Raw genomic sequence first — 25,292 nt, 5'->3', positions numbered from 1 at the left:
TGTCCCTCAGCTCTTCAGATCAAGGCTAGCGCTCTACCACTTGAGCCACAGCACCACTTCCAGCTTTTTTCTTTTTGCTTATGTGGTGCTGAGGAATCAAACCCAGGGCCTCAGGCATGCAAGGCAAGCGCTGTACCACTGAGCCACCTTCCCAGCCCCAATGAGTACATTTCTTATCAAGCATTGTTGCCTCCTCCTTTGTTTCCCCTTCCCATCTCCCCCTTTCCCCCAATTCCCCCTCCCCCTTCCTCTGCCCTTATTTTATTTCATCGTCTCATCTCTAAGACTTCACTAAAACTACAGAAGGAAGAAAGGAAATAACTGTTGGTTGTGCTGTTGTTTTAATTTTTTTCTTTTGCTATTTTTTTTTCCTTAGTGAGAAGCCACAGAAATGGAGAGTGGAAATCAGTAGTGGTCAAAAGAAGATTAAAACAGCTTGGCAGCTGAGTGAGAGCGCACCTGTAGAGCACCTGAGTTTTCACAAACCTGGTTAGTAATCTGTCCTGATGAGTCATTCCAACAGAACAGAAACTTCATTCCATTGCAAGGGGTTATTCGTACAGCTTTTGCATCCAGTTATAAGTCAATTTCCCTGCATGCAGATATGAAGCATTTTTAGAAGAGGTATGCCTTCTGTGCCAGTGTAATGCTTAGAAAGATTCAAGTTATTATCTTTGGCAGAGGAACAAATTTTATTGAATGTGGGCAAGCAGTGGGAGCATGGGTGTAAGAAGTGGGTTGAAAAGTGTGACGTGTCACTTGTATTATATTTTCCACCATGCACTGTTCAAAAGCAAGTAATAGCGGGGCGCCGGTGGCTCACGCCTGTAATCCTAGCTATTCAGGAGCCTGAGATCTGAGGATGGCAGTTCAAAGCCAGCCCAGGCTGGAAAGTTGAGACTCTTATCTCCAATTAACCACCAGAAAACCAGAAGTGGCGCTGTGGCTCAATTGGTGGAGCGCTTGCCTTGAGCTGAAGAGCTGAGGGACAGTGCCCAGGCCCAGAGTTCAAGCCCCATGACTAACAGCAAAAAAAAATCATAGGGCTGGGAAGGGGGCTCAGTGATAAAATGCTTACCTTGCATGCATGAGGCCTTGGGTTCGATTCCTCAGCACACAGAAGCAGAAAAAGCTGGAAGTGGCGCTGTGGCTCAAGTGGTAGAGCGCTAGCCTTGAGCTCAAGAGCTGAGGGATAGTGCCCAGGCCCCACAACCGACAAAAACATATATATATATAGAGAGAGAGAGAGAGAGAGCCAGGTGCCAGTGGCCCACACCTGTAATCCTAATTACTCAAGGGCTGGGAAGGTGGCTCAGTGGTAGAGCGCTTGCCTTGCATGCCTGAGGCCCTGGGTTCAATTCCTCAGCACCACATAAGCAAAAAGAATAAAGCCGGAAGTGGCGCTGTGGCTCAAGTATTAGAGTGCTAGCCTTGAGCTGAAGAGCTGAGGGACAGTGCCCAGACCCAGAGTTCAGGCCCCACAACCAGACCCAAAAAAAAAAAATCCTAATTACTCAAGAGGTTGAGATCTGAGGAACATGGTTGGATTCCAGCCTACGTAGAAAAGCCAGAAATGGAGCTATGGCACAAGTGGTAGAAGACTAAAGCTCAGGAACAGAGCACAGGCCCTAATTTCAAGTCCCAGGGCTGGCACACATGTACACACACAATAAATCAACCATAGAAAAAAACTATATGGCAAAAAATGCCAGAATCAAATGAACCAACAATAAACCAAGACAATAAACTTATAGTTCATGTTCAGAAAAGGGAATAAATTCCCTAGTCTATAAAAAGAAAAAAATTAGAAATTCAAATGTCATCTTAAAAATAAAAGTACTTGAGGGGCTGAGAAGGTGGCTCAGTGGTAGAGTGCTTGCCTTGCATGCATGAGGCCCTGGGTTCGATTCCTCAGCACCTCATAGCAGAAAAAGCCGGAAGTGGCCCTGTGGCTCAAGTGGTAGAGCAGTAGCCTTGAGCTGAAGAGCTGAGGGACAGTGTTCAGGCCCAGAGTTCAGGCCCCACAACTGACAAAAAATAAGTACTTGAGCCAGGAATTGGAGACCTTGCTTCCTCCCCTACTACTGTCTACTCTTAGAGGTGTTCAATCCCACCCATACAAAGAAAAAGGCAAACTTCTGTCTACCAAGTAGCAGAGATCAAGAAGTGGGGTGTCAGGGCTGGGGACTCAGTGTTGGAGTGCTTGCCTAACATACCATGCAGCCCTGGGTTTGATCTTCAGCACCACAAAAAAATATGCCCAAAAATTTCATGGCACTGTGCTGGCAAGAATGTGGGGCAGCTAGTTACGTGCACACATTGCCAGTTCAAGTGTGAAACTGTACAGCCTCTGGGGGGCGCTGTCTACCAGAATCAGGAAAGAACTCATTTTTTAACCTAGCATTTCATTAATAGGAATTTATTCTACACATAACCAGATAGGTCCAAAGAATCCTATGAACAAGGTTATTGGTTACAGTATCAGTTACTGTAGCCAAACAGACATTTAAAAAAAGTCTGGAACCAAACTTTAGTCTTGAGGTGTGGAATAGTTAAGGCAGAGATTCTCAGTATTAATTGAATAGTAGAGTCATCCAGGAGCTTGTAAAGTTTTATTGCAGCTCGGCAAAGTGCCTCACATCTGTAATCCCAGTATTTGGGAAGCTGCGGGCAGGAGGATCACAGTTGAAGGCCAGCCCAGGCAGAAATAAGAAGTTAACAAGACACACATCCCCCACACCCCAACCCCACAATTCTCATGTAGGAAGCCAGGCATGGTGGCTCACAACTGTGTGGCTTCAGCTACTCCCAGTCATGGACTGGAGGATTGTGGTAGGGTTACCATCTGAGGCCAGCCCAAGGCAAAAATGTAAAACCCAGGCTGGGAAGGTGGTTCAGTGGTAGAGCGCTTGCCTTGCATGCCTGAGGCCCTGGGTTTGATTCCTCAGCACCACATAAGCAGAAAAAGCCAGAAGTGGCGCTGTGGCTCAAGTGGTAGAGTGCTAGCCTTGAGCTGAAGAGCACCTAGGCCCAGAGTTCAGGCCTCCTGACCAACAAAAAAACAAAAGCTTAAAACCCTATTCAAAGAATAACTGAAAGCCAAGAAAAAGGCTAAGGGCATGGGGCTTAAGTGGTAAAACACTGCCTATCAAGCTAAGGCCCTGAGTTCAAGTCCCAGTACTGCCAAATGGAAGGCAGGAGATATAGCTCAATGGTAGAGCATTTGCCAAGAACGTACCAAGCTCTGGGTTTGATCTCTGGCACTGAAAAACAACCAAGTTCTATTGCCCCTGCCAGGAAATTAGGGCTTTCTGGGCTAGAACTAGACATGGCAGCCATTCATAAAGTCCTCTAGGTGGCTCTGTATGCAACTGTAGTTGAAAACCACTGAAATTTTATCTGTACTTGCTGGCTCCATTTGTTAAGGAAACGTGTATTACTTTATGTTTTTTTTAATGCTTTAAAGATAAGTGTGATACAGTTTTGCAAAGTGCTATGTTATTTCATAACAGGGAGAATAAATGCGACTGGGGCATAACTAGAGGCATTGTGTCTGCCTATGCCATTCATTGAGCTGAATTAACCCCCAGCACTGGGAAATTAATGAATCTCTTAAGAGGGAATGCTTATAAGCTGAGACACCCTTTCCTAATCTTTTTGACATGTTGCTCAAAAAAAAAATTATTTTTTAAACGTTAAAACAACTTTGCTTGACAGGCTCATCTTTGTGCTTTTCTGGTATAGCTGGGGTGACAGGCATGTGCCACTATGCTCAGTTGTTTTTAACTAGCTGAGTGAGGAGTTTCATGAAGTTTTTGCTCAGATCATGATCCTTTTGATCTGAGACTCCTAAGTAGCTGGATTATAGCATGGGCCATCACATTCTTCTTTTTTTGGTTGATTGTAGGGCTTGAACTCAGGCGCTGTCCCTGAGCTTTTTCACTCAAGGCTAGCAGTCTACCACTTTGAGTCACAGCTCCACTTGCAGTTTTCTGGTGGTTAATTAGAGGTCAGAGTCTCACAGACTTTCCTGCCAAGCTGGCTTTGAACCACAATCTTCAGATCTTAGCCCCCTGGGTAGCTAGGATCACAGGTGTGAGCCAACAGTGCCTGGTCCATCATATATTCTTCATATTTGTTTAGAAATTATTCAGTGACTTGTCCCAAAACAAGACCCACTCTGGAAGAAAGATCTCATTTGTAAAGGACAGGAGCTGTTCAGACAGACCCAATTGTAAATTTGTAAATATTAAAGCTCATTATTACTTATTTTGTGCCAAAAATATACAGAATTTTAGCTGAGAATGTGAGGACCTGTGTTCAAGCCCCAATACTAGCACAAAATAACAAAAGGAAAAAAATAATTTTTTTTATTTCACTGGACTGAGCAGTTAGGTAAAAAATAAAATAAAATCATTTCTCAAGATGTTTAGTGGTGTCATACTTTAGAGTAAAACAGTTGACATCAAAAGCAGAGTGAGTACCCTAGGGAGAAGCACACTGGGCTGCATTTGGAAGAGTTGTAATTGTAGTTAGTGGGTTGGAAGACAGTGCCCAGTACAGTGCTGCCCCCCAGTGGTTCTTAGCAATAGTGCTGGAGGCAGAAATGTGGAAAGAAAAGGGTTAGACACTTCTGATCTTACTCTTTCTGGTTGCAGATTTTTCAGAACTAACACTCAATGGAAGCCTGGAAGAAAGGACTCCCTTCACTACCATGGTTACCTGCAGCCAGGTGCATTTCAAGTGACTCCCCTATCAGGTATATCTGTGTTTTCTCCAAATACATGGTCCTATGTTAAATTCTTTAATGTTTTAGCTATTTCTAGGTCATAAATGTCAAGTTAACTGTGTGCCAGTGGTTTGTACCTATAATCCTAGCTTCTCAGTAAGGCTGAGATCTGAGGATTGTGATTTGAAGCCAGCCAGGGCAGAAAAGTCCATGAGACTTTTTTTTTGTTGTTGGTTGTGGGGCTTGAACTCTGGGCCTAGGTTCTGTTCCTCAGCTCTTCAGCTCAAGGCTAGTGCTTTACCACTTGAACCACTTTCACTTCCGGTTTTCTGTTGGTTTATTGGAGATAAGGGATTCATAGACTTTCCTGCCCAGGCTGGCTTTGAACTGTGATCCTCAAATCTCAGCCTCCTGAGTAGCTGGTATTACAGGCATGAGCCACCAGGGCATGGCCCCATGAGACTCTTTTATTTTTTTTATCTTTTTTTAATTTTTTATCAGTCGTGGAGCCTGAACTCTGGGCCTGGGCACTGTCCCTCAGCTCTTCAGCTCAAGGCTAGCACTCTACCACTTGAGCCACAGCGCCACTTTCGGCTTTTTTTTTTCTGCTTATGTGGTGCTGAGGAATCGAACCCAGGGGCTCATGCATGCAAGGCAAGCGCTCTACCACTGAGCCACCTTCCCAGCCCCTCATGAGACTTTTATCTCACTATCTCACAGACCTTTCCACCAGGTTGGCTTTGAACCACGATCCTATGATCACAACTCACTAAGTAAGGGATTACTAGGTGTACACTGGTACCTGGATGTACACTTTTCTTAAAAACAGTTTTACCTCAGCTCGACTGTAGGACTAAGCCCTAGACATAAATGACCTTTTCAAAATATTTTGAATTTGAGAAAGTATAAACAAAAAAATTAATAGGGATTACAGGCTTGAGCCAGCAGCATCTGGCTGCTGACCTGAGCCACGATCCTATTTCTACTTTCTGTCGTAGCTGGGGTGTCAGGTGTACACTACCATGCCTATCTTTTACTGTTGAAGTAAAGTCTCAAACTCTTTACTAGGCTGGCATAGAACTTTAATTCTCCCAGTCTCACCTGGGATAATAGGCATGTACCACCACATATGTCCAGCTGTTGGTTGGGATGGGGCTTTCAATTTCAGCTTCCAAATACAATTACCTAGGATTACAGGTGTGAACCACCAGTGCCCAGCCGTAATGTTTCTTTTCCTTTTTTTTTTTTTGGTGGGCGGGGGGGTCCAGTCTTGGGGCCTTAACTCTGGGCCTGGGCGCTGTCCCTCAGCTCTTCAGCTCAAGGCTAGCGCTCTACCACTTGAGCCACAGCACCACTTCTAGCTTTTTTCTTTTTGCTTATGTGGTGCTGAGGAATTGAACCCAGGCCCTCATGCATGCAAGGCAAGCGCTCTACCACTGAGCCACCTTCCCAGCCCCTAATGTTTATTTTAATAAATTGTTTTTGATAGTCTATAATGCTTCTTTGCACTATCTCACTGGTTAAAGAATAAACTTAGCACAAGTAATTTCTCTCAGTAAAGTGTGTATGCTCACTTACTGGCCTACTAGTAACCCCTTTTCCTGGTTGGCTAATAGTCTACACCGTAGGACAGTGCTGAGATGGTAGCTGTCTATGCCTTAAGCCAATCTTGCTGGACAAATGTACAAATTACAGTCACAGAACTCTACGCTGTGGTCTTATTTTTATAAAATGAAAATCCATGCGTAATATATAGCAGAAATAATAACACTGACTTTTGGAAAAGTGAAATTCCAGATGCTTTTTATTTTATCCATGCTTACTTTTATTTTCTAATTCTTAAATCTCAGCACAAACCAAAAAGAGGGCGGGGCGGGGGGGGGAAAGAAAGGAACAAGTAATTCTCACAGACTGCAAACGGACATATAGGCACCGTTTGGGGGGGGAGGGGGAGGCAATAGGGTGACGTCAGCGGTGGCAGGAGAGGAGGAGCATGAGCAGCAGGGCGGCAGTGAGCACACAGAGGACGCACACCGTGGGAACCACGATCTCCGAAAGCAGGTGCAGGTGGCGGCGCAGGGGCTCTGAAATACAACAACCATCGCAGAGGCTTCCTCCTGCTGCTCCTAACTGCACGGGGACAACTGGACAAATGGCACCAACACGTTTGCCGAACTCAATCACTAGCTATGAAAGGAATCCTGGTAAATTCAACGCCAACCTGAACAGCACTGGGGGCACAGCTCAGAGGTAGAATAAAGGCCTTGGGGTTGATCCCCCGCACCATCACACCAAAACATGTGTAAGTTGCTGAAATAGCTTAGAAAGCATGGAATGCCTACATCTTTCCTTCCACATTACTGTAGTAAAGCAGATGTGTGCCAGTATTTAAGGCGCCTATTAATCGCAGGATAGTAGCTGCCATATTCCATGTACCCGTCATTTCTCTGTGGGCAGGGAGTAGGGTGACAGAATGCTCCTTGGAAAATGGGGCCCCTGATTCAATGCCCACGGTGGGGCTGTCAGCTGGGCTCCTGATTCGCCGACAGCCATGTTCCTGTGCAGTTCCCAGACTCCACAGACATCTGCGTGGTGACTGCATTAAGCTGATTTGGGTTCTGCAGCTGGGGAGGTTGGTGCGTGGTCTGTAAAAGGAACTGGAGTGGAAGGATTTGGTGTCGTACTTTGTACTTGGGATACTACATTAAAGATGGTTTTATTGCAGCAGAAAAAGTATTTTCTCTGACTCGCCCCACTGAGATGCCGGCACCTCCTCACACAGTCACAGCTTGGTTATTCTGCATCTCTGACCTCCTTAATCCCACTTCATAAGAAATGACTTATGAAGGTAGGGCCCTGGTTTTGTTCATTCCTATATCCCTAGGTCTTAAAATAACCCTTAGAAGCAGGGTGCCGGAGATTCACACCTGTAATCCTGGCTACTCAGGAGACAGATATGAAGCTCACAATTCAAGCCAGCTTGGTAAGAAAAGTCCATGAGACTGGTCTCCAATTAACTAACAAAGCCAGAAGTGGAGTTGTGGCTCAAGTGGTAAAGTGCTAGGCTTAAGCACAAAAGGTCAAGGACAGCGCCCAGGCCCTAAGCTCAAGCTCCAGGACTTGAATAAAGAAAATAACCCCTAGATCTCTAGGTGATAGTGACTCTTTTAATAATTACTTGCTAAGGGCAGGGAAAGTGGCTCAGTGGTAGAATGCTTGCCTTGCATGCATAAGGCCCTGGGTTTGATTCCTCAGCACCACATAAGCAGAAAAGCCAAAAGTGGCACTGTGGCTCAAATGATAGAGTGCTAGCCTTAAGCTGAAGAGTTGAGGGACAGCGCCTAGGCCCAGAGCTTAGGCCCCACAACTGACAAAAAAATTAAAAAAATAATAACAATAATAATAATTACTTGCTAAATGAGTGAGTATAAGTGTTCTGACCTTTTCTTCATTCCATACACTGTAATACTTGACTTTGCCCTCTTCCCACAAGCCCACTTCAATAAAAATGATAGGTAGCCAGACGCCAGTAGCTCACACCTGTAATCCTAGCTACTCAGGAGGCTGAGATCTGAGGATCGCGGTTCAAAGCCAGCCTGGGCAGGAAAGTCCACGATACACATCTCCAATAAACCACCAGAAAATCAGAGGTGGTGCTGTAACTCAAGTGGTAGAGCACTAGCCATGAGCTAAAGAGCTCAGGGGCAGTACCCAGACCCAGAGTTCAAGCCCCATGACTGACAAAAAAAAGGTATACCAATTTACAGTATAATTCAAAAAGTAAAAATAGACTGGTTGAAATATTTATCTTGGACTGGGTGCTGGTGGCTCACCTCTATAATCCTAGCTACTCAGGAGATTGAGATCTAGGGATTGCAGTTGGAAGTCAGTTTTGTCATCCTGAGCAGGAAAGTGTGAGACACTTATCTCCAATTAATCACAGAAAAAGCCAGAAGTGACACTGTGGCTCAAGTGATAGAACTCTAGCCTTGAGCAAAAGGAGCTCAGGGATAGTGCCCTCGGACTGGCCAAAAAAAAAAAATTATACTGGGGGCTGGGAAGGTGGCTCAGTGGTAGAGCGCTTGCCTTGCATGCATGAGGCCCTGGGTTCAATTCCTCAGCACTACATAAGCAGAAAAAAAAAAAGCCAGAAGAGGCGCTGTGGCTCAAGTGGTAGAGCGCTAGCCTTGAGCTGAAGAGCTGAGGGACAGCGCCCAGGCCCAGAGTTCAGGCCCTATGACCGGACCCAAAAAAAAAAATTATAGATTTATTTATTGTCTTGGGTCTTGTTGGCTTTGAGACAGGGTCTTACTATCTAGCCCAGGCTGTCTTCCAGCTCACAATTTGCCTCAGCTTCCTGAGTGTATGTGTGTTCCAGACCTGGAGCTGCACTCAGTGCCTGGGTCCTGTCTCTGTTTTTTGTTTTTGGTTGCTCATGGGGCTTGAACTGTGGTCCTGGGTGCTGTTCCTCAGATCTTCAGCTCAAGGCTAGTGCTCTACCACTTGAGCCATAGCACTGCTTCCAGTTTTCTGGTGGTTTACTGGAGATAAGTGTCTCATGGACTTTTCCTGCCTGGGCTGGCTTTGAACCTCGATCCTCAGATCTCAGCCTCCTGAGTAGCTAGTATTACAGGTGTGAGCCACCAGCGCCCAACTGTCTCTAATAAGATTTTTTGGCTAAAAGGATAGCTAGTCTACCACTTGAGCCACAGTGCCACTTCTGGCTTTTTCTGTGATTAATTGGAAATAAAAGTCTGCAATTTACCAGCAAAAAGCCAGTCTCATCCCAGCACCACAAAAAATAAATGACAGTAAATAAAATGTTTGGAAAACTAAGTTAGACATTTTTTTAAAGTGAAGGGAAAAAAATCCAATTTTAAATAAAAGTGGCTTGGGAAGGTTGACTTTAGATTGGTCTGCATTCTGATCAGGATTTTGGCAATATTATTTATATATATTTCTGCATGGAATTTAATTATCAAAGAAAAGAACTAACATATACTCACCTGTAGCAAGCCTCTGGTTGTTGATAGAGCAAGTTTCCAAGGCTTCAAGGCGCCAACTTTCCACCTAATAAAAACCCACCTAGTAAATAATTTTTACACTAATATTCTGCAATTGAAAATTATTTTTGCAGTAAACATGGGACAAAATTAAACATTTAAATAATCTTCCTGTCATTTAAACGAATTGGTCCATCTTGCTCATTTCTTATGCATGGGGGTAAAGAAGTGAAGGAAGAGTTCTGAAGATCATTCAATATAGTGCCTTTGGAACAACTGAGGCAGTGAGTTCTTCCTGTTCCATCATGGCCTCCAGTCTTTTTTTTTTTTTTAATTAGTCATGGGGCTTGAACTCTGGGCTGGGCGCTGTCCCTCAGCTTTTCAGTTCAAGGTGAGCACTGTATCACTTGAGCCACAGCACCACTTCCGGCTTTTTCTGCTGATGTGGTGTTGAGGAATCGAACCCAGGGCTTCATGCATGCAAGGCAAGCACTCTACCACTAAGCCACCTTCCCAGCCCCTCTCCCTGAGCTTTTTTGTGCGCACAGCCCACGCTCTACCATTGAGTCACAGTTCCACTTCTGGGATTTTGGGCAGTTAATTGGAGATAAGACTTGTCCAGACTTTCCTGCCCAGGCTGGCTTTGAACTGTGGTCCTCAGGTCTCAGTCTTCTGAGTAACTTGAATTACAGGTCTGAACCACTGGCGTCTGGCACATTACTTTTCTGTATGTTGAAGAACATGTAGCGTATGCATGAAGCTGACTTTAGGATTACATTTAACTAGATGTCTCTGTTGACTTAGCCCTGTGCTAACCCAGAGCCTAACACACACCTGTGTACCTCTAGCCATGTCTTCAGGGACTGAATTTTGGATCATGTTACTCCAGTGTAAGCAAATGAGCAAGAGAGGCAGGGGAAACAGGAGACGAGACATACAGCATAAGTCGTCTTGGAGAAAAGAGGAGAGTCCATTGCTCAACCCCGTGTACCTCAGTTCTTATCTCTGGAAATCTAGAAACAATAACATTTGTCCTACCTCTCGAGGATTCGGAAATCCATTGGCCATGATAATTTTCTTGTAGTATTGAACTGAAGCCTTGGGATAGCGAGGCTTATTCCTGATGTTAAATTCAACGTAGTAGAATCCGTATCTATCTGCGTAGCCTCTCTCCCATTCAAACTCATCCAGCAGAGACCAGGAAATGTACCCTTTTATATTAACTCCATCTTTGATAGCTGTAAAAACACATCATCCCATTTTTATTTTTTACTGGTCCTGGGGCTTGAACTCAAGGCCTGGGAGCTGTCTCTAAGCTTCTTTTGCTCAAAGATAGCACTCTACTACTTGAGCCACAGTGCCATTTCTGGCTTTTTCTAAGTAGTTTATTGGAGGTAAGAGTCTCATGCACTCTTCTGCCTGGGCTAGCTCTGAACCATGATCCTCAGATCTCAACCTCCTGAGTAGCTAGGATTATGTAAGCCACCAGCACCTGGCCTAACACAATACTATTTTTCTTAGTAAATAAAATCTGTTAAAAATGGGATGACAGCCAGGCACTGGTGGCTCATACCTGTAATCCTAGCTACTCAGAAGGCTGAGATCTGAGATTCAAGGTTCAAAGCCAGGCAGGAAAGTCTGACTGCCAGGAAACTGGAAGTGGTGCTGTGGCTCCAAGTGGTAGAGTGCTAGCCTTGAATGAAAAAGATCAGGGACAGCGCCCAGGTTCTGAGTTCAACCCCCACAACCAACAACAACAAAAACAGCATTGTGCAGGTGATATTAAACTTCTAGGACTAGGAATGTGGCTTAGTGGTAGAGTGCTTGCCTAGCATGCATGAAGCCCTGGATTCAATTCCTCAGTGCCACATATACAGAAAAAACTGGAATTGGCGCTGTGGCTCAAGTGGTAGAGTGTTAGCCTTGAGTAAAAGACACTCAGGGACAGTGCTCAGGTCCTGAGTTCAAGCTCCAGGACTCGGGAAAAAACAAAACCAAACTTCTATTGTTCTGGTGGAGGGTTTTTGGTGCCAGTACTGGGGTTTGAATTCATGCGTCTTGCCTAGCTTTACACTCAAGGCTAGTGCTCTACCACTTGAGCCACAGCGCCACTTCTGTCTTTTTGTTTTTTGTCTGGTTAAGTGGAGATGAGTCTCTCCGTTCATCACTTGTATGGGCTGGTTTCGAATTGCCATCCTCAGATCTCACCCTCCTGAGAAGCTAGGCTTGTAGGTGTGAGCCACTGGTGCCCTGCTTTAATTTCTGAGATGTCAAAGCAAGTTTTAGTTGCTCATAGGTGCTCTCGAGTTTTGCCTAGACTAAATAGGAGGTGTGGAGGGGAGTAGGTCGCCTCTCACCTTTCAGCATTTCGTTAATGTAGCCTCTGAGGTACTGGATTCTCCACTCATCACACAGCTGAGTGCAATGCGACTGCTGAGGGGCTCCGTTTTCCATCACGTAAATGGGGGGACTGCCATATTGGGTCTGAAAGGGAGCCACAGTAATGAACAGCTTCAAGACTGATGCACAGGTGGGTTTCTGGGCCACAGGCTCACTTGACCACAGAAAGACAGTGCTCCACATTCTAATGAAGTGCACATTGACACACAGTATGTCAGCTTAGAGACGAATGAAACTGGAGGTGTAGAGTTTCTGTGGAAGAATATATTGAGTATCTTTTTCTATAACTTGACCTGGCTGGAGGGGAAATGTACTTCCTGTCTTGTTCTTTTCCATGTGTTTCTATCTCAGGTGAGAAGGGCAAGGAAAAAAACCTAGAGCTAGCCAGGCACCTGAGGCTTGTGCCTAACTACTTAGGAGGCTAAGATCTGAGATGCACTGTTCAAAGCTAGCCTGGATAGAAAAATCTGTGAGACTTTTTTTTTAAACCAATCCTGAAGCTTGAACTCAGGGCCTGGGCACTGTCTTGAGCCTCTCTGGGCTCAAGGCAAATGCTCTACCACTTGAGCCACAGCACCGCTTCCAGCTTTTTCTGTGTATGTGGGACTGAGGAATCAAACCCAGTGCTTCATGTATGCACTCTACCACTTAGCCACATCTCCAGCCCCCTGTGAGACTTATCTCCAATGAAGCTGCAAAAAGCCAAAAGGGGAGCTGTGGCTCAAGTGGTAGAGCACTAGCCTTGAGCAAAAAAAAAAACTCAGGGACAGTGCCCAGGCCTTGAATTGAAGCTCCAGGACTGGCACACAAGAAAAAATTCTAGGGCTGATTGTGCGTGTAGGAATGGTCAGTCTCCTTAGGCCTTGTTATGCTAGGCCTGTGTGTAGTGCCCTCAGAAGCTAGGGTCCAGCATGGGTAGCTGGATTTCATTGTCCCTCAGTGTTCAAATGTAATCACCTGAGTTTAAATACAGGATGTAACTGAGGAGTTAAAAACAGATGTAACTGTCTTTGGCAGCAGGTTGAACCTAGGGCCTTGTGTATACCACACCATGCCCTCCCAGCCTTGTGATTTACTGTGTGTGTGTGCGTGTGTGCACGTGTGTGTGTACGCGTGTGTGCGTGCGTGCACATACATGTCTATACTAGGGTTTGAATTCAGGGCCAGGGAACTATCCTTTTGCTTTTTTGATCAAGACTGGTACTCTACCATTTGAGCTACAGCTCTGCTTCCAGCTTTTTTTTTTTTTTTTTTGGGGGGGGGGTCCGGTCGTGGGGACTGAACTCTGGGCCTGGGTGCTGTCCCTCAGCTCTTCAGCTCAAGGCTAGCGCTCTACCACTTGAGCCACAGTGCCACTTCCGGCTTTTTCCTTATGGGGTGCTGAGGAATTGAACCCAGGGCCTCGAGCATGCAAGGCAAGCACTCTACCACTGAGCCACCTTCCCAGCCCCCCACTTCCAGCTTTCTGCTGACTATTTAGAGATGAGTCTCATGGGCTTTCCTGCTCTGGCTGGCTTCACATTGTCTCCTTATGTAGTTTAGGGTGACAGGCCTGAACCACCAGCATGTAGCTCTATTTTGTTTTTGAGATAGAGTCTCCCTAACTGTTCCCAGGTTGGCCTCAAACACTCAGTCTTCTTGCCTTCATCTTGAGGAGCCAGGATTATAGATTGTGGTGCTGTGACACTGCCAGGCTAGGTAGGTAGGTAGGTAGGTTAGCATGCTACGCACCTGAGCAAAGTTCAGGAGCCTCCTAAATCCCCAGGGCACAGAATAGAGCCATTTGGACCCCAGATCTGGCCAGGTGGGGTCAACAAACTCTATTAAGTCACGGTCGTTGTGGTAGCTGGGTCCCTGGCGGGAAGGGAAGTGCCTTTCCGTGATGTATCTTGTTGTAAAGTGACCCAGTCCCAGGAAGTCAGCTGTGCCTTTCATGTAGCTCTTCTCCTGGAGGGAGAACTCGGGCAGCCGGGACATCTCCAGCCCTTGCTCTGCGCTCTTCCTTCCTGACCAGAGGCAAGAGGGACATTGGAGGGTTGTTTGTTTGTTTTTCTCAGAAATCACTTATTGTTATATTCTGTGACGAAACTACCACATTGACATAAAATATTTTCCTTGTTCTTCAAGACAGATAACATAATAGGTGCTGGTGGCTCACTCCTAGAATCCTAACTTCTCAGGAAGCTGAGATCTAAGGATCACAGTTGAAAGCCAACTTAGGCGAGGAAAGTCCATGAGACTCTTCTCGCCGATCAACTACTAAAAAGCCAGAAATAGAACTGTGCTCAAGTGGTAGAACGCTAGCCTTGATATAAAAGGCTCAGGGGTAGTGCCAGGACTGGCACCAAAAAAAGGGGGTGGGGGGGAAGGACTTGAATAGACATTTCTCCAAAGATACACATAAGCAATGAGCACATGAAAAGATACTTGAAGTCACTATTCATTAGAAAATACAAACCAAAGCTACAATGAGACGCCACCTACACCTACCAGGACAGCTACTGTCAAAAAAGCAAAATCCTATTTGCAAATCCATGTTCATCGCTGCAATATTCACAATAGCAATATTCCACAATGGCTGTGGAAGCAGCCCAGATGCCCTACACTGGATGAGTAGATCTGAAAAATGTATCTATACACAGTGGAATTTTACACAGCCATTAGAAAGAATAATATTACATAATTTGCAGGGAAATGGATGGACCTAGAACAAATCATGTTAAGTGAGGTAAGCCAAGCTCAGAGAGACAAACCACACATTTTTTTCTCATTTTCAGAATCTAGATTCAAAATACAACTGGATATGATCTATAGGACGCTAGGCATTCACACCTAGACAAAAGGAGGATACCCTGAGGGGAGGAACCCAAAGGCATAAATCTTCTGAACATTTAAAATACTATTTATCAAAATGAATACTGGGGGCTGGGGATGTGGCTTAGTGGTAGAATGCTTGCCTAGCGTGCATCAAGCCCTGGTTTCGATTCCTCAGTACCACATAACAGAAAAGGCTGGAAGTGGTACAGTGCTGGTCTTGAGCAAAAGAAGCTCAGGGACAGTGCCCACATCCTGAGTTCAAGCCCCAGGACTGGCAAGAAAAGAAAGGAAAGAGCTGGGTGCTGGTAGCTCACACTTGTAATCCTAGCCACTCAGGAGGATTGTGGTTCAAAAAAAGCTCAAGGGACAGTGCCCAAGCCCCAGGACTGGCAAGAAAAAAAAGAATTTCAGGACTGGGCACTAGTGGCTCATGCCTGTACTCCTAGCTATTCTGATGAATTTTGATGATCTCTATTCAAAGCCAGCTGGGCAGGAGCCCGTGAGGCTCTTATCTCCAATTAACTGGAAGTGGAGCTTGTGGTTCAAAGTGGTAGAGTGCTAGCCTTGAGCGAAAGAGCTCAGGGACAGCACCTAGGCTCTGAATTCAAGCCCCAGGACTGACAAAAAAAAATTCCAAGAAATGGAAACAGTTTTTTTTGTTGTTACTGTTGGTGGTAGTGGTGTTTTTGCTTTTTTTTTTTTTTCTTCTTTTTAGGGGAGGCAATAGGACACAGAAATGGAGAGAGGAAGAGTAAACAAATTCAGTCAGGATTTTCAGCATATACTATGCAGAAAATGAACTATGTAACTTGTGGACAGGGCTGGGTGAGGGAAAGCAAAGGAAGGGGTGACAATGTCCAAAAAGAAGTATACTCATTACCCGACTTATGCTAACTCTTCTGTACAACACCTGAATAATAATAAAATTATATATATTTTAAAAATATTTGGGTACAGTGGCTCATGCCTGTAATCCTAGCTACTTAGGAGGCTGAGATCTGGGGATTGCAGTTCAAAGCCAGCCAGGACAGGAAAGGCCCTGAAACTCTTATCTCAAATTAACCACCAGAAAACCAGAAGTAGTGCTGTGGCTCAAGTGGTAGAGCACTAGCCTTGAGCTGAAGAGTGCAGGGACAGCACCCAAGCCCAGAGTTCAAGTCCCACGACTGACCCAAAAGCTCAGAGACAGTGCCCAGGTCCTGAGTTCAAACCCCAGGGCCAACATAAAAGGAAAAAATAGCTAAGTAAGGTCATCCCAGTGGTGAGGACAGGCACTGGTGGCTTATGCCTAAAATCCTAGCTACTTAAGAGGCTGAATGAGCTTTGAGGATTGCAGTCTGAAGCCAGGAAAGTCTAAAGGGCAGGAAAGTCAGTGAGGCTCTTATCTCCAATTAACCAGAAAAAACAAAACAATAAAAACAGTGTAGTAGCTTGGCTTACCAATATGATCCTTCATGACTTGGGGATAATCACCCGCATAAATGGGGTTGGCAAACCAGCCCAGGCAGAATTGTAGGTATCTCTCAGCTGCTTCTAGGTCCTTGAGTCTGTTCATGTCCACAGGCTCCCCCCAGTCACAGGTCAGTGAAATCCCCACCACACCTTGAGAAAGAAAAGGGGGGATGGGTAGGGGGTAACAATGCTCGGTAGGAAATTACTTATTACCTTACTCATGAAACTGTAGGTCCTGAACTCTGGGCCTGGGCACTGTCCCTCAGCTCTTCAGCCCAAGGCTAGTGCTCTACCACTTGAGCCACAGCGCCACTTCACTTCCGGTCTTCTGAGTGGTTTATTGGAGATAGGAGTTTCCTGGACATTCCTGCCCAGGCTGGCTTTGAACCATGATCCTCAGATCTCAGCCTCCTGAGTAGCTAGAATTGCTGCACAGTATCTTTACAATAAAAAATATATTTAAAAGAAAAAGGGGGCTAGGAAGTGGGGTGACATTGCTTCTGGGAGCTTGTATCTATTATCTAAAGTTTGTCAAAGACCAGGATTCAAACTTTTTCCTTTTTTGCTGGTCCTGGGGCTTGAATCCAGAGCCTGGGCAGTGTCCCTGAGCTCCTTTTGCTCAAGGATAGTGCTCTACCACTTGAGCCACAGCACTCACAGTGATTCATTGCATTCTCATGGAATGTCCTGCCCTGGCTGGCTTCCAACTGTAATCCTCATAGCTCCCCCCCTTGAGTAGCTAGGATGACAGATGTGAGCCCACCAGCACCTGACTCAGACTCTTGAACTGATGCTTTCACTCATTGGCTGACAGTCTATCACCTGAGCCTTGCTTCAAAATCAAGCTCTCCCTATGAGGCCTAGGCTGGCCTGGAACCCTCCCCCCTCCCACCTGCAACCCTGAGTACCACATGTCTGCTCCCATGTGCAGTGGGGCTTACCATGCTGCTTGCTGCGCCACGTGGTGTTGTAAGCATGCCAGGCTTGGGCGTGGGCCTGAAAGAGGAGGAGGGATGCATAGCTGGCTGACTCCAGTTCTTTCCCCCTCACCACTGGGATGACCTTACTTAACTATTTTTTTTTCTTTTTTGTTGGCCCTGGGGTTTGAACTCAGGACCTGGGCGCTGTCCCTGAGCTTTTCTGCTCAAGGCTAGATAGAGCTCTACCACTTAAACCTGTCTTTCATAGATAAGAAAGTCTGAAAAGCCACCTGAATTTTTTTTTTGGGGGGGGGGTCCAGTGGTGGGGCCTGAATTCTGGGCCTGGGTGCTGTCCCTCAGCTCTTCAGCTCAAGGCTAGCGCTCTACCACTTGAGCCACAGTGCCACTTCTGGCTTTTTTCTTTTTGCTTATGTGGTGCTGAGGAATTGAACCCAAGGCCTCATGCATGCAAGGCAAGCGCTCTACCACTGAGCCAACTTCCCAGCCCAGCCACCTGCATTATTATAGACATGTTCACAGCTCTACCTTTTAAATATTCCATTTAAGAACTCACAGGGCAGGCTGGGAAGGTGGCTCAGTGGTAGAGCGCTTGCCTTCCATGCATGAGGCCCTGGGTTTGATTCCTCAGCACCATATAAGCAGAAAAAGCCAGAAGTGGCACTGTGGCTCAAGTGGTAGAGTGCTAACCTTGAGCTGAAGAGCTGAGGGACAGTGCCCAGGCCCAGAGTTCAAGCCCCATGACTGACCAAAAAAAAAAAAAAAAAAAAGAATTCACAGGGCTGGGAATGTGGCTTAGTGGTAGAATGCTTGCCTAGAATACATGAAGCCCTGGGTTCTGTTCCTTAGTACCATATAAACAGAAAAGACTGAAGTGGAGCTGTGGCTCAAGTGGTAGAGTGCTAGCCTTGAGCTAAAGAAGCTCAGGGACAGTGCCCAGACCAAGAGTTCAAGCCTCAGGACTGGCGAGAAAACAACAAACAAAAAAAAGGAGCAAAATGTAGAAAGAATGCCATGAGTTTGAGCGTCTGCTGTCCACCAGTGACCTCCCAACCTTAACACATCGCCCACTTTCTGCTAAGTGTCCCTTGGGGCCAATCCCCTTGGGTCTGTGCCCTGAGCCTCAGTCACCATCACTGGCATCCACATCTAGGTCCTATAAATGACCTAATTTCCTCCTGCCACTTAGCTTATGCTTATGACAACTGCTGTCACACAGCCACCTCGTTCTGTGGACAGCCTCATCGCTCATGGAAGATTTCAGCCCTTTCCTCCCATCACTATCCCTCCAACTATGGACCCACAGGTAACACAATGCACAGGTACACAGGAGAATGTGAACCCATTAGACTACTATAATCTGGGCCCCAGTGGCTCATGCCTGGAATCTTTACCACTCAGAAGGCTGAGATCTGGGGATCATAAGTCAAAGCCATGAGCAGGAAAGTCCAGGAGACCCTCATCTCCAATAAGCTAGCAAAAAGCCAGAAATGGAGTTGTGGCTCAAGTGGTAGAGAGCCAGCCTTGAGCAAAACAGCTAAGGGACAGTACCTAAGCCTTGTGTTCAAGCCCCAGTGTGGCATGCACGCGCATACACACACACACACACACTAACACATGTCAGTTATAGTGACGTGAATGCAAGCTGGAGAGGATCCGCAGAGGCTCAGACTCCTGGGGCAGATGCCTCCCTGCCCTGCAGCCCAGCCGCCTCTCCCCGCTCCCTACAAAGATCAATGATCAGGCTCACCTTGAGGATGTGGTGTGCTGCCTTGTACAGGCCGGTGCCGGGCAGCCTCAGGCCTGGAGCGTGGTGGCCCGTCTCGTAGCCCTTCTCCACCATCGCCTATGGGAACAGCAAGTGGGGACCATACCACCAGTGGGAAGGAGCAGAGAGCCCCCTCCCACCCCTGGCTTCCCCACGTGAAGAGGGACCCTGCTTACCCGAGGATCGCTGAAAGTGACCCAGTGCTTCACTCGGTCCCCAAAGGCCTCAAAGCACAGGTTGGCATAGTCGCTGAAGTAGCCGGCCATGCTTACATTCTGCCACCCACCATATTTGACCTGGAGCAGCTGCCAACACAGAGAGAAGCTGGAGCCCCAGGGAGAGACTTTGGAGCTGATGAGGCCTTGAACAATCTGACAGAGGAAGTACTTTCTACAAACCAGACAACACCCAAGTGGGAGACAAGAAGTGGGAGACTTCTGCTTGCAAGGAACCTACCTGCCATTTGGATAGTGAGATCTTCTACTGGGCTCACACCTGTAATCCTAGCTACTCTGAGGCTGAGATTGGAGGATCAGGGTTCAAAGCCAGCCGGGGCAACAAAGTCAGTGAGACTCTTATCGCCAATAAACTACTCAAAAAAGCTGGAAGTGGTGCTGTGGCTCAAGTGGTAGATGCTAGCCTTCAGCAAAAGAAGCCGAGGGACAGTGCCCAGACCCAGAGTTCAAGCCCCAGTTCCCCCCCCCAAAAGAAAATCCTTTAAAAACAAACAAAACAAAAAACAAATGAGAGCCAGATGTCAATGGCTCAAGCCTATAATTCTAAGCTACTCAGGAAGCTGAGATCTGAGGATCATGGTTCCTGAGATTCTTATCTCCAATTAACTACCAAAGAGCCTGAAATGGAAAAAGAAGGAGGGAAGGAAGGAAGGGTAAAGTCTGACTGGGGATTTTGAGGTCCCTATGTAAGTTAGAGAGCCCACCCGTTAGCATTTCCTCAAGGACAAATCTTGGAAACCTGACCTCTGCACAGATGCCTTTAGGTTAGAGTGGGACCCCTACTTTTTTGGAGAGCAGGTGAGTTTGGAGAAGGCTAGGATTGGCGGGCAGCTGGGGACCTCCAATGTGGAGCCCAGGTGACTGGAGATAGGTTTGTGTGTGGGTTGAGCCACCAAGAGGCCTGTAAGCCTGGGCTGCAGGAGGGAGCCAAACTAGCTCTAGGGAGGCTGAGATCTAGAGGATTGAGATTCAAGGCCAGCCTAGCAAGTTGAGTTGCTTTTGCTCAAAGCTAATGCTCTACCATTTCAGGCATACCTCTGCTTCTAGCTTTTGGTAGTTAATTAGAGATGAAGCTCTTGGACTTTCCTGCCCAGGCTAGCTTCAAACCAGGATCCTCAAATCTCAGCTTCTGGAGTAACTAGGATTATAGGCACGAGTCACCGGCATCCAGCTGTTTATTTTTAAGACAGAATCTCACTATAATGCCCAGTCTGGTCTGGAATTTTTGATCCTCTTGCTTTAGATGCCTGAGTGCTGGGATTATAGGCATACCCCAACCAAGCCCTGCTAAAGTTCCATTCTTTACAAGTCATTCAGTCTTCACTCACAGAGCCCAGACCCCCGTCTCTGACCCACCCTGGCCACCGTGTGTCTCCATACCAGGCTTCCGGCTCCCTGCTGAGCCAAGCTTCCCCCGAGCCTGCCTGGCCCTCACCTGCGGCAGGTCCCAGTGGTACAAGGTGACGATGGGGGTGATGTTGCTCTTCAGCAGGGCATCGATCACATTGCTGTAGAACTTGATCCCTTTCTCATTCACCTGCTCAGCTGCAAGCAAAGAAGATGGACTAGAGATGTGGCTTAGTGGTCAAGCACTTGCTTAGCATGCATGAAGCCCTGGGTTCCATTCCTCAGTACTACATACACAGAAAAGGCTGGAAGTGGCTCAAGGGATAGATGCTAGCTTTGAGCAAAACAAGCTCAGGGACAGTGCCCAGGCCTTGAGTCCAAGCCCCAGGACTTGCCAAAAAGGAGAAGGAGGAGGAACAGGAGGAAGAGGAAGAGGAGGAGGAAGAAGAGGAAGAGGAGGAGGAGGAGGAGGAGGAGGAGGAGGAGAACATGACTCTACCAGAAAGGATGTCAGCCTTACCTTCTAGATGCAGCAATCCTGGGCCCTGGGGCTCTTCACAAATTGCCGGGACCCTTGGCCTACCAGCATCATGTGTCTTATAGAGAATCCTTTCTTTCTGAGCTGGTTCTGGGGCTTGAATTCAGGGCCTAGCCTTGCTTTTGCACTCAAAGGCTGGTGCTCTACCACTTGAGCCACAACTCCACTTGTGGCTTTTTGGATAAGGTTCATTGGAGATAAGAGTCTCTCAGATTTTCCCGCTCTGGGCTGGCTTAGAACCCCAATCCTCAGATCTCAGCTTCCTCAGTAGCTCGGATAACAGGCATGAGCCATCTGCTTCCCAGGGGGCCTTTCAGATGCCTGGGAGCTCCATTCCCTGCAGAATCTCCACTCCCAACACTGTGGTGTCCCTGCAGAACCTCCCCGGACTGCCCTGGCTCACCTCGGATGCCGGTGGGCAGGAGCCGGGGCCAAGACAAGGAGAATCGGTAGTGAGTAACTTGAAGCTCCCGAAGCAGAACTATGTCCTCCTGTAGAGACAGGGGCGAAGCCACCAGATTAGCCGGAGGGGAAAGTAGAGGCCACAGAGCCTACAGCCCCACCAAGGCTCTAAGTGGGAGAGGAAAAATCTGCCTCCTCTGTGCGGAATAGGGGTGACAACACCTCCCCCCTGTGGCTGTGCTGTGGGGTGGGGGTGGGGCGCTTAGAACACCCCAGCAGAGCCCAGCCTGGCACCTGTGGCTCACACTTCTAATCCTAGCTACTCAGGAGGCTGAGAGCTGAGGATTGCAATTTGAAGCCAGTCTGAGCAGGAAAGTCTCAGAGACTTATCTCTAAAACCACTAGTGGAGCTAGTGGTTTAAGCCACTTAAGCCAGTAGTGGAGCTGTGGCTTAAGTGGTAGAATGCTAGCTCTGAACAACGAAAAAAAGGCTCAGGGACAGCACCCAAGCTGTGAGTGCAGGCTTTAAGACTAGGGCTGGGAAGGTGGTTCAGTGGTAGAGCGCTTGCCTTGCATGCTTGAGGCCCTGGGTTCGATTCCTCAGCACCACATAAGCAAAAAGAAAAAAGCCGGAAGTGGTGCTATGGCTCAAGTGGTAGAGGGCTAGCCTTGAGATGAAGAGCTGAGGGACAGCGTCCAGACCCAGAGTTCAGGCCCATGACTGGACCCCCCCCCCAAAAAAAAAAAAAAGACTAGAAGAAAAAGAAAGAGAAGGAGGGAGGGAGAGAGGAAGGGAGGAAGGAAGGAAGGAAGAAAGGATAGAAGGAAGGAAGGAAGGAAGGAAGGAAGGAAGGAAGGCCGGCCTAGCAGAGTATTCTAATAAACTTGAGTATGAATCCCCCAAGAAGCCAATCCAAGAAAGGGGCTGCGGAGAAGCTAGTCCCACCCCCTACACAGGGTCACAAGCAAGCCACGGGCAGGGACCAGGCCTTCAGAGAACTCTGACCTCCGTTGCTGGACTCAGGGGAGCCCTGTGTGTCCTCCTCCTCCATCTCAGACTCCTTTGGCCACATTGTGTACAGGATGGGTTTTTGTTGTTTGTTTATTGTGCCCATAGTGGGGCTTGAACTCATGCTATGGCTTGGCTTTTTCCCTCAAGGTTGGCTGTCGACCACTTGAGCCACACCTCCACTTCCAGCTTTCGCCTACTTAACTGGCAACAGGAGTTTTATGGCCTGGGCTGGCTTTGAACCTGGATCCTCCGATCTCAGCCTCCTTGAGTAGCTAGGATTACAGGCGTGAGCCACTCGCACCCAGCTGGTTAGATACAGGGTGTTTGGCATAGCATCAGGTTGCTTGTCAAACAGATTCCCCGACTCTTTGGCAGGCTGGCACACAGCACCCCCCACCCAGCCCCCACTCACCTGAACCTTGTAGTAGCCATCGCAGGCCTCGTCTGCCGTGCTGTCCCCGAGCACCTTCCCTGGCCCGCTGTGCGTGAAGGCGTCCCAGATGCTAGCTCCTTTCCCGTCCTGGTCCCAGGCGCCCTCCATCTGGTAGGCAGAACTGCCCACACCCCAGGAGAAGCCTGGGCCATGGGCCACCTGTCTCACCCAGAGCTGTGCCTCCCCGCTTCAGGGCACCCCCCCCTCCCCCAACTTCCCTGGCTCCCTGGCATTGGGTTCATTGAAAACATTTTTGAGCCAGTGATTCATGTTGAGAATCAAGCTACTTAGGGTTCTAAGATACAGAGGATCGATTGCAAAAAGCTAGGTTGGGGCTGGGAAGGTGGCTCAGTGGTAGAGCGCTTGCCTTGCATGCCTGAGGCCCTGGGTTTGATTCCCCAGCACCACATAAGCAAAAAGAAAAAAAGCCGGAAGTGGCGCTGTGGCTCAAGTGGTAGAGCACTAGCCTTGAGTTGAAGAGCTGAGGGACAGCGCCCAGGCCCAGAGTTCAGGCCCCACGCCGGACCCCCAAAAAAAAAAACAAAACAAAAAGCTAGGTTGGAGGGAGGGAGGAGACTCAAGTGGTAGAATACCAGCCATTGTGAGGCCCTGAGTTCAAACCTAGGTCCTGGCCCCCCTCAAAAATAAAAAAATGGAGACACAATTTTTAGTTCATCTTGCTATTCATTATCTGTATACATTTTAGTAATTAAAAAAAAAATCTTAAACCAGGCACCAGTGGCTCACGCCTGTAATCCTAGCTACTCTGGAGGCTGAGATCTGAGGATCACAGTTCAAAGCCAGCCAGGGCAGGAAAGTCCGTGAGACTCTTATCTTCAATAAACCACTTAGAAAACTGGAAGTGGTGCTGTGGCTTCAGTGGTAGAGCACTTGCCTTGAGCTGAAAAGCTCAGGGACAGCGCCCAGGCCCAGAGTTCAAACCCCATGACTGACTAAAAAACAAAAGAAAGAAATCTAGGACTGGGAATGTGGCTTAGTGGTAGAGTGCTTGCCTAGCATGTATAAATCCTTGGGTTCAAGTCCTCAGTACCACATAAACAGAAAAAGCAGGAGCGGTGCTGTGGCTCAAGAAGTGGTAGAGAACTAGCCTTGAGCAAAAGAAGCTCAGAGACAGTGCCCAGGCTCTGAGTTCAAGTCCCAGGACTGGCAAAAAAAAAAAATCTAGGGGCTGGGGAAGGTAGCTTAGTTGATAGAGCATTTGCTTAGCGTGCATGAAATCTTAGATTCAAACACACACACACACACACACACACACACACACAATGTGTTAGAAACATATTTTACAACAGTTACATGGAGGTATGTGTCTCTTATCAGTCAGGAAGCTAAAAGCACCAAATTCCTTGCCACAGACAATCAGATGGTCAGACAGATAGACATTTGGAGACAGATGAGCAGAAGAATGGACATACCAGGCGGGAAAGTTCCATAGTAGAAGGAGGCATCTTCTGGGGACCTCTTGCTTGTGGCTCCCAGCCCAGGTACCAGCGGGAGCACACACCACAGAGTGAGCACCCACCGTGGCTTCATGGTGCCCAGGCCTCCTCCATACTGGAGAAAAGCACCTGTGCAGGTCACTGGCCAGACTGGGGAGGACACAAGTGAAGGACACTTGATTTGTACCCGCAGATGGGCCCATGTGTACCCCTGGTGGGACACTGAACAGGAGACCAAGCCAGGCCTAGCAAGCACTGGGTTGAATGAGTTAAGGCTCCAAACCAGCCTATCTGCCCAAGCTGGGCTGAAGAGGCAGACCCAGCCCCCACCCTTCCAGCCCCTCCCTCCAGCTCTGCCCCAGGGGAGCTCCAAGTCCAATGCCGACAGGGTGAATTCCTTCCTATTGACCCAGCCCAGGCAGCTCACCCAGGATTGTCCTCAGAGCCCGACACTCCAGATCCCCTGCTCTCCCGGATCCAGTGTGCGCGAGAGCACAGAGAAGGCTCTGGTTGGGGGGTGTGGCCCATGGCCTGATCCTCACAGAGGGGCCTGATGGAGTGCTGAGCTGGCAATGCCGCCTGACTCAGCAATGCCCTTGGCCCTGGGCCCTGGGCCTCCAGCTGCCCCCTCCCAGGGTAGATGGGCAGCAAAGACAGGACAGGGGGCCAGTCCTCTGATCCTTTAGACCTGATCTCCCACCGTCAGCTGGACTGACATCTGCATGGAAATCTCTGTGATTTATTAAAGTAGATTTTCCCA

The 25,292-nt window shown here is 47.7% G+C and overlaps 2 protein-coding genes across 4 annotated transcripts in view; one reads left to right on the top strand and one right to left on the bottom strand.

The window, feature by feature from the left end:
• Positions 1 to 6,603, top strand: part of Zwilch (zwilch kinetochore protein) — a 41,579-nt gene extending 34,976 nt beyond the window's left edge. For 2 of the 3 annotated variants that reach the window (XM_042687402.1, XM_042687400.1), the window contains 2 exons: positions 377 to 489; positions 4,659 to 4,916. In XM_042687402.1, the coding sequence (XP_042543336.1) occupies positions 377 to 489; positions 4,659 to 4,747 (202 nt within the window). In that variant the 3' untranslated portion in view covers positions 4,748 to 4,916. Of the gene's footprint in view, positions 1 to 376; positions 490 to 4,658; positions 4,917 to 6,579 lie in introns of those variants that run through there. The other variant, XM_042687401.1, reaches the window with a different exon arrangement.
• Lctl (lactase like) lies at positions 6,142 to 24,626 on the bottom strand. The gene is made up of 13 exons (XM_042687403.1): positions 24,509 to 24,626; positions 23,055 to 23,218; positions 21,632 to 21,719; positions 20,779 to 20,888; positions 19,284 to 19,412; positions 19,090 to 19,185; positions 17,343 to 17,397; positions 16,390 to 16,551; positions 13,864 to 14,138; positions 12,090 to 12,216; positions 10,771 to 10,970; positions 9,736 to 9,799; positions 6,142 to 6,813 (listed from the first exon to the last, which is right to left on the bottom strand). The coding sequence occupies exons 1-13, from the start codon at positions 24,624 to 24,626 to the stop codon at positions 6,698 to 6,700; spliced, it is 1,704 nt and encodes a 567-aa protein (XP_042543337.1). The 3' UTR covers positions 6,142 to 6,697.
• Between the last annotated feature and the right edge of the window lie 666 nt (positions 24,627 to 25,292).

The sequence above is a fragment of the Dipodomys spectabilis genome, unplaced genomic scaffold (assembly GCF_019054845.1).
Source record: "Dipodomys spectabilis isolate Male_0828 unplaced genomic scaffold, ASM1905484v1 ptg000108l, whole genome shotgun sequence".
Lineage (NCBI taxonomy): Eukaryota > Metazoa > Chordata > Mammalia > Rodentia > Heteromyidae > Dipodomys > Dipodomys spectabilis.
The sequence above is the reverse complement of the archived record's forward strand: the minus strand, read 5'-3'. Positions and strand labels throughout refer to the sequence as shown.

What these genes read in the sequence shown, in the direction of transcription:
- Lctl (XM_042687403.1), bottom strand. Translation starts at nt 24,626, where the DNA reads ATGAAGCCACGGTGGGTGCTCACTCTGTGGTGTGTGCTCCCGCTGGTA. An exon ending in CAGCACACCACATCCTCAAG is followed by an intron (nt 17,398 to 19,089) that starts GTGAGCCTGATC and finishes CTCCTCTTTCAG; the next exon opens with GCCCACGCCCAAGCCTGGCA. An exon ending in CATTAACGAAATGCTGAAAG is followed by an intron (nt 10,971 to 12,089) that starts GTGAGAGGCGAC and finishes GTGTTTTTACAG; the next exon opens with CTATCAAAGATGGAGTTAAT.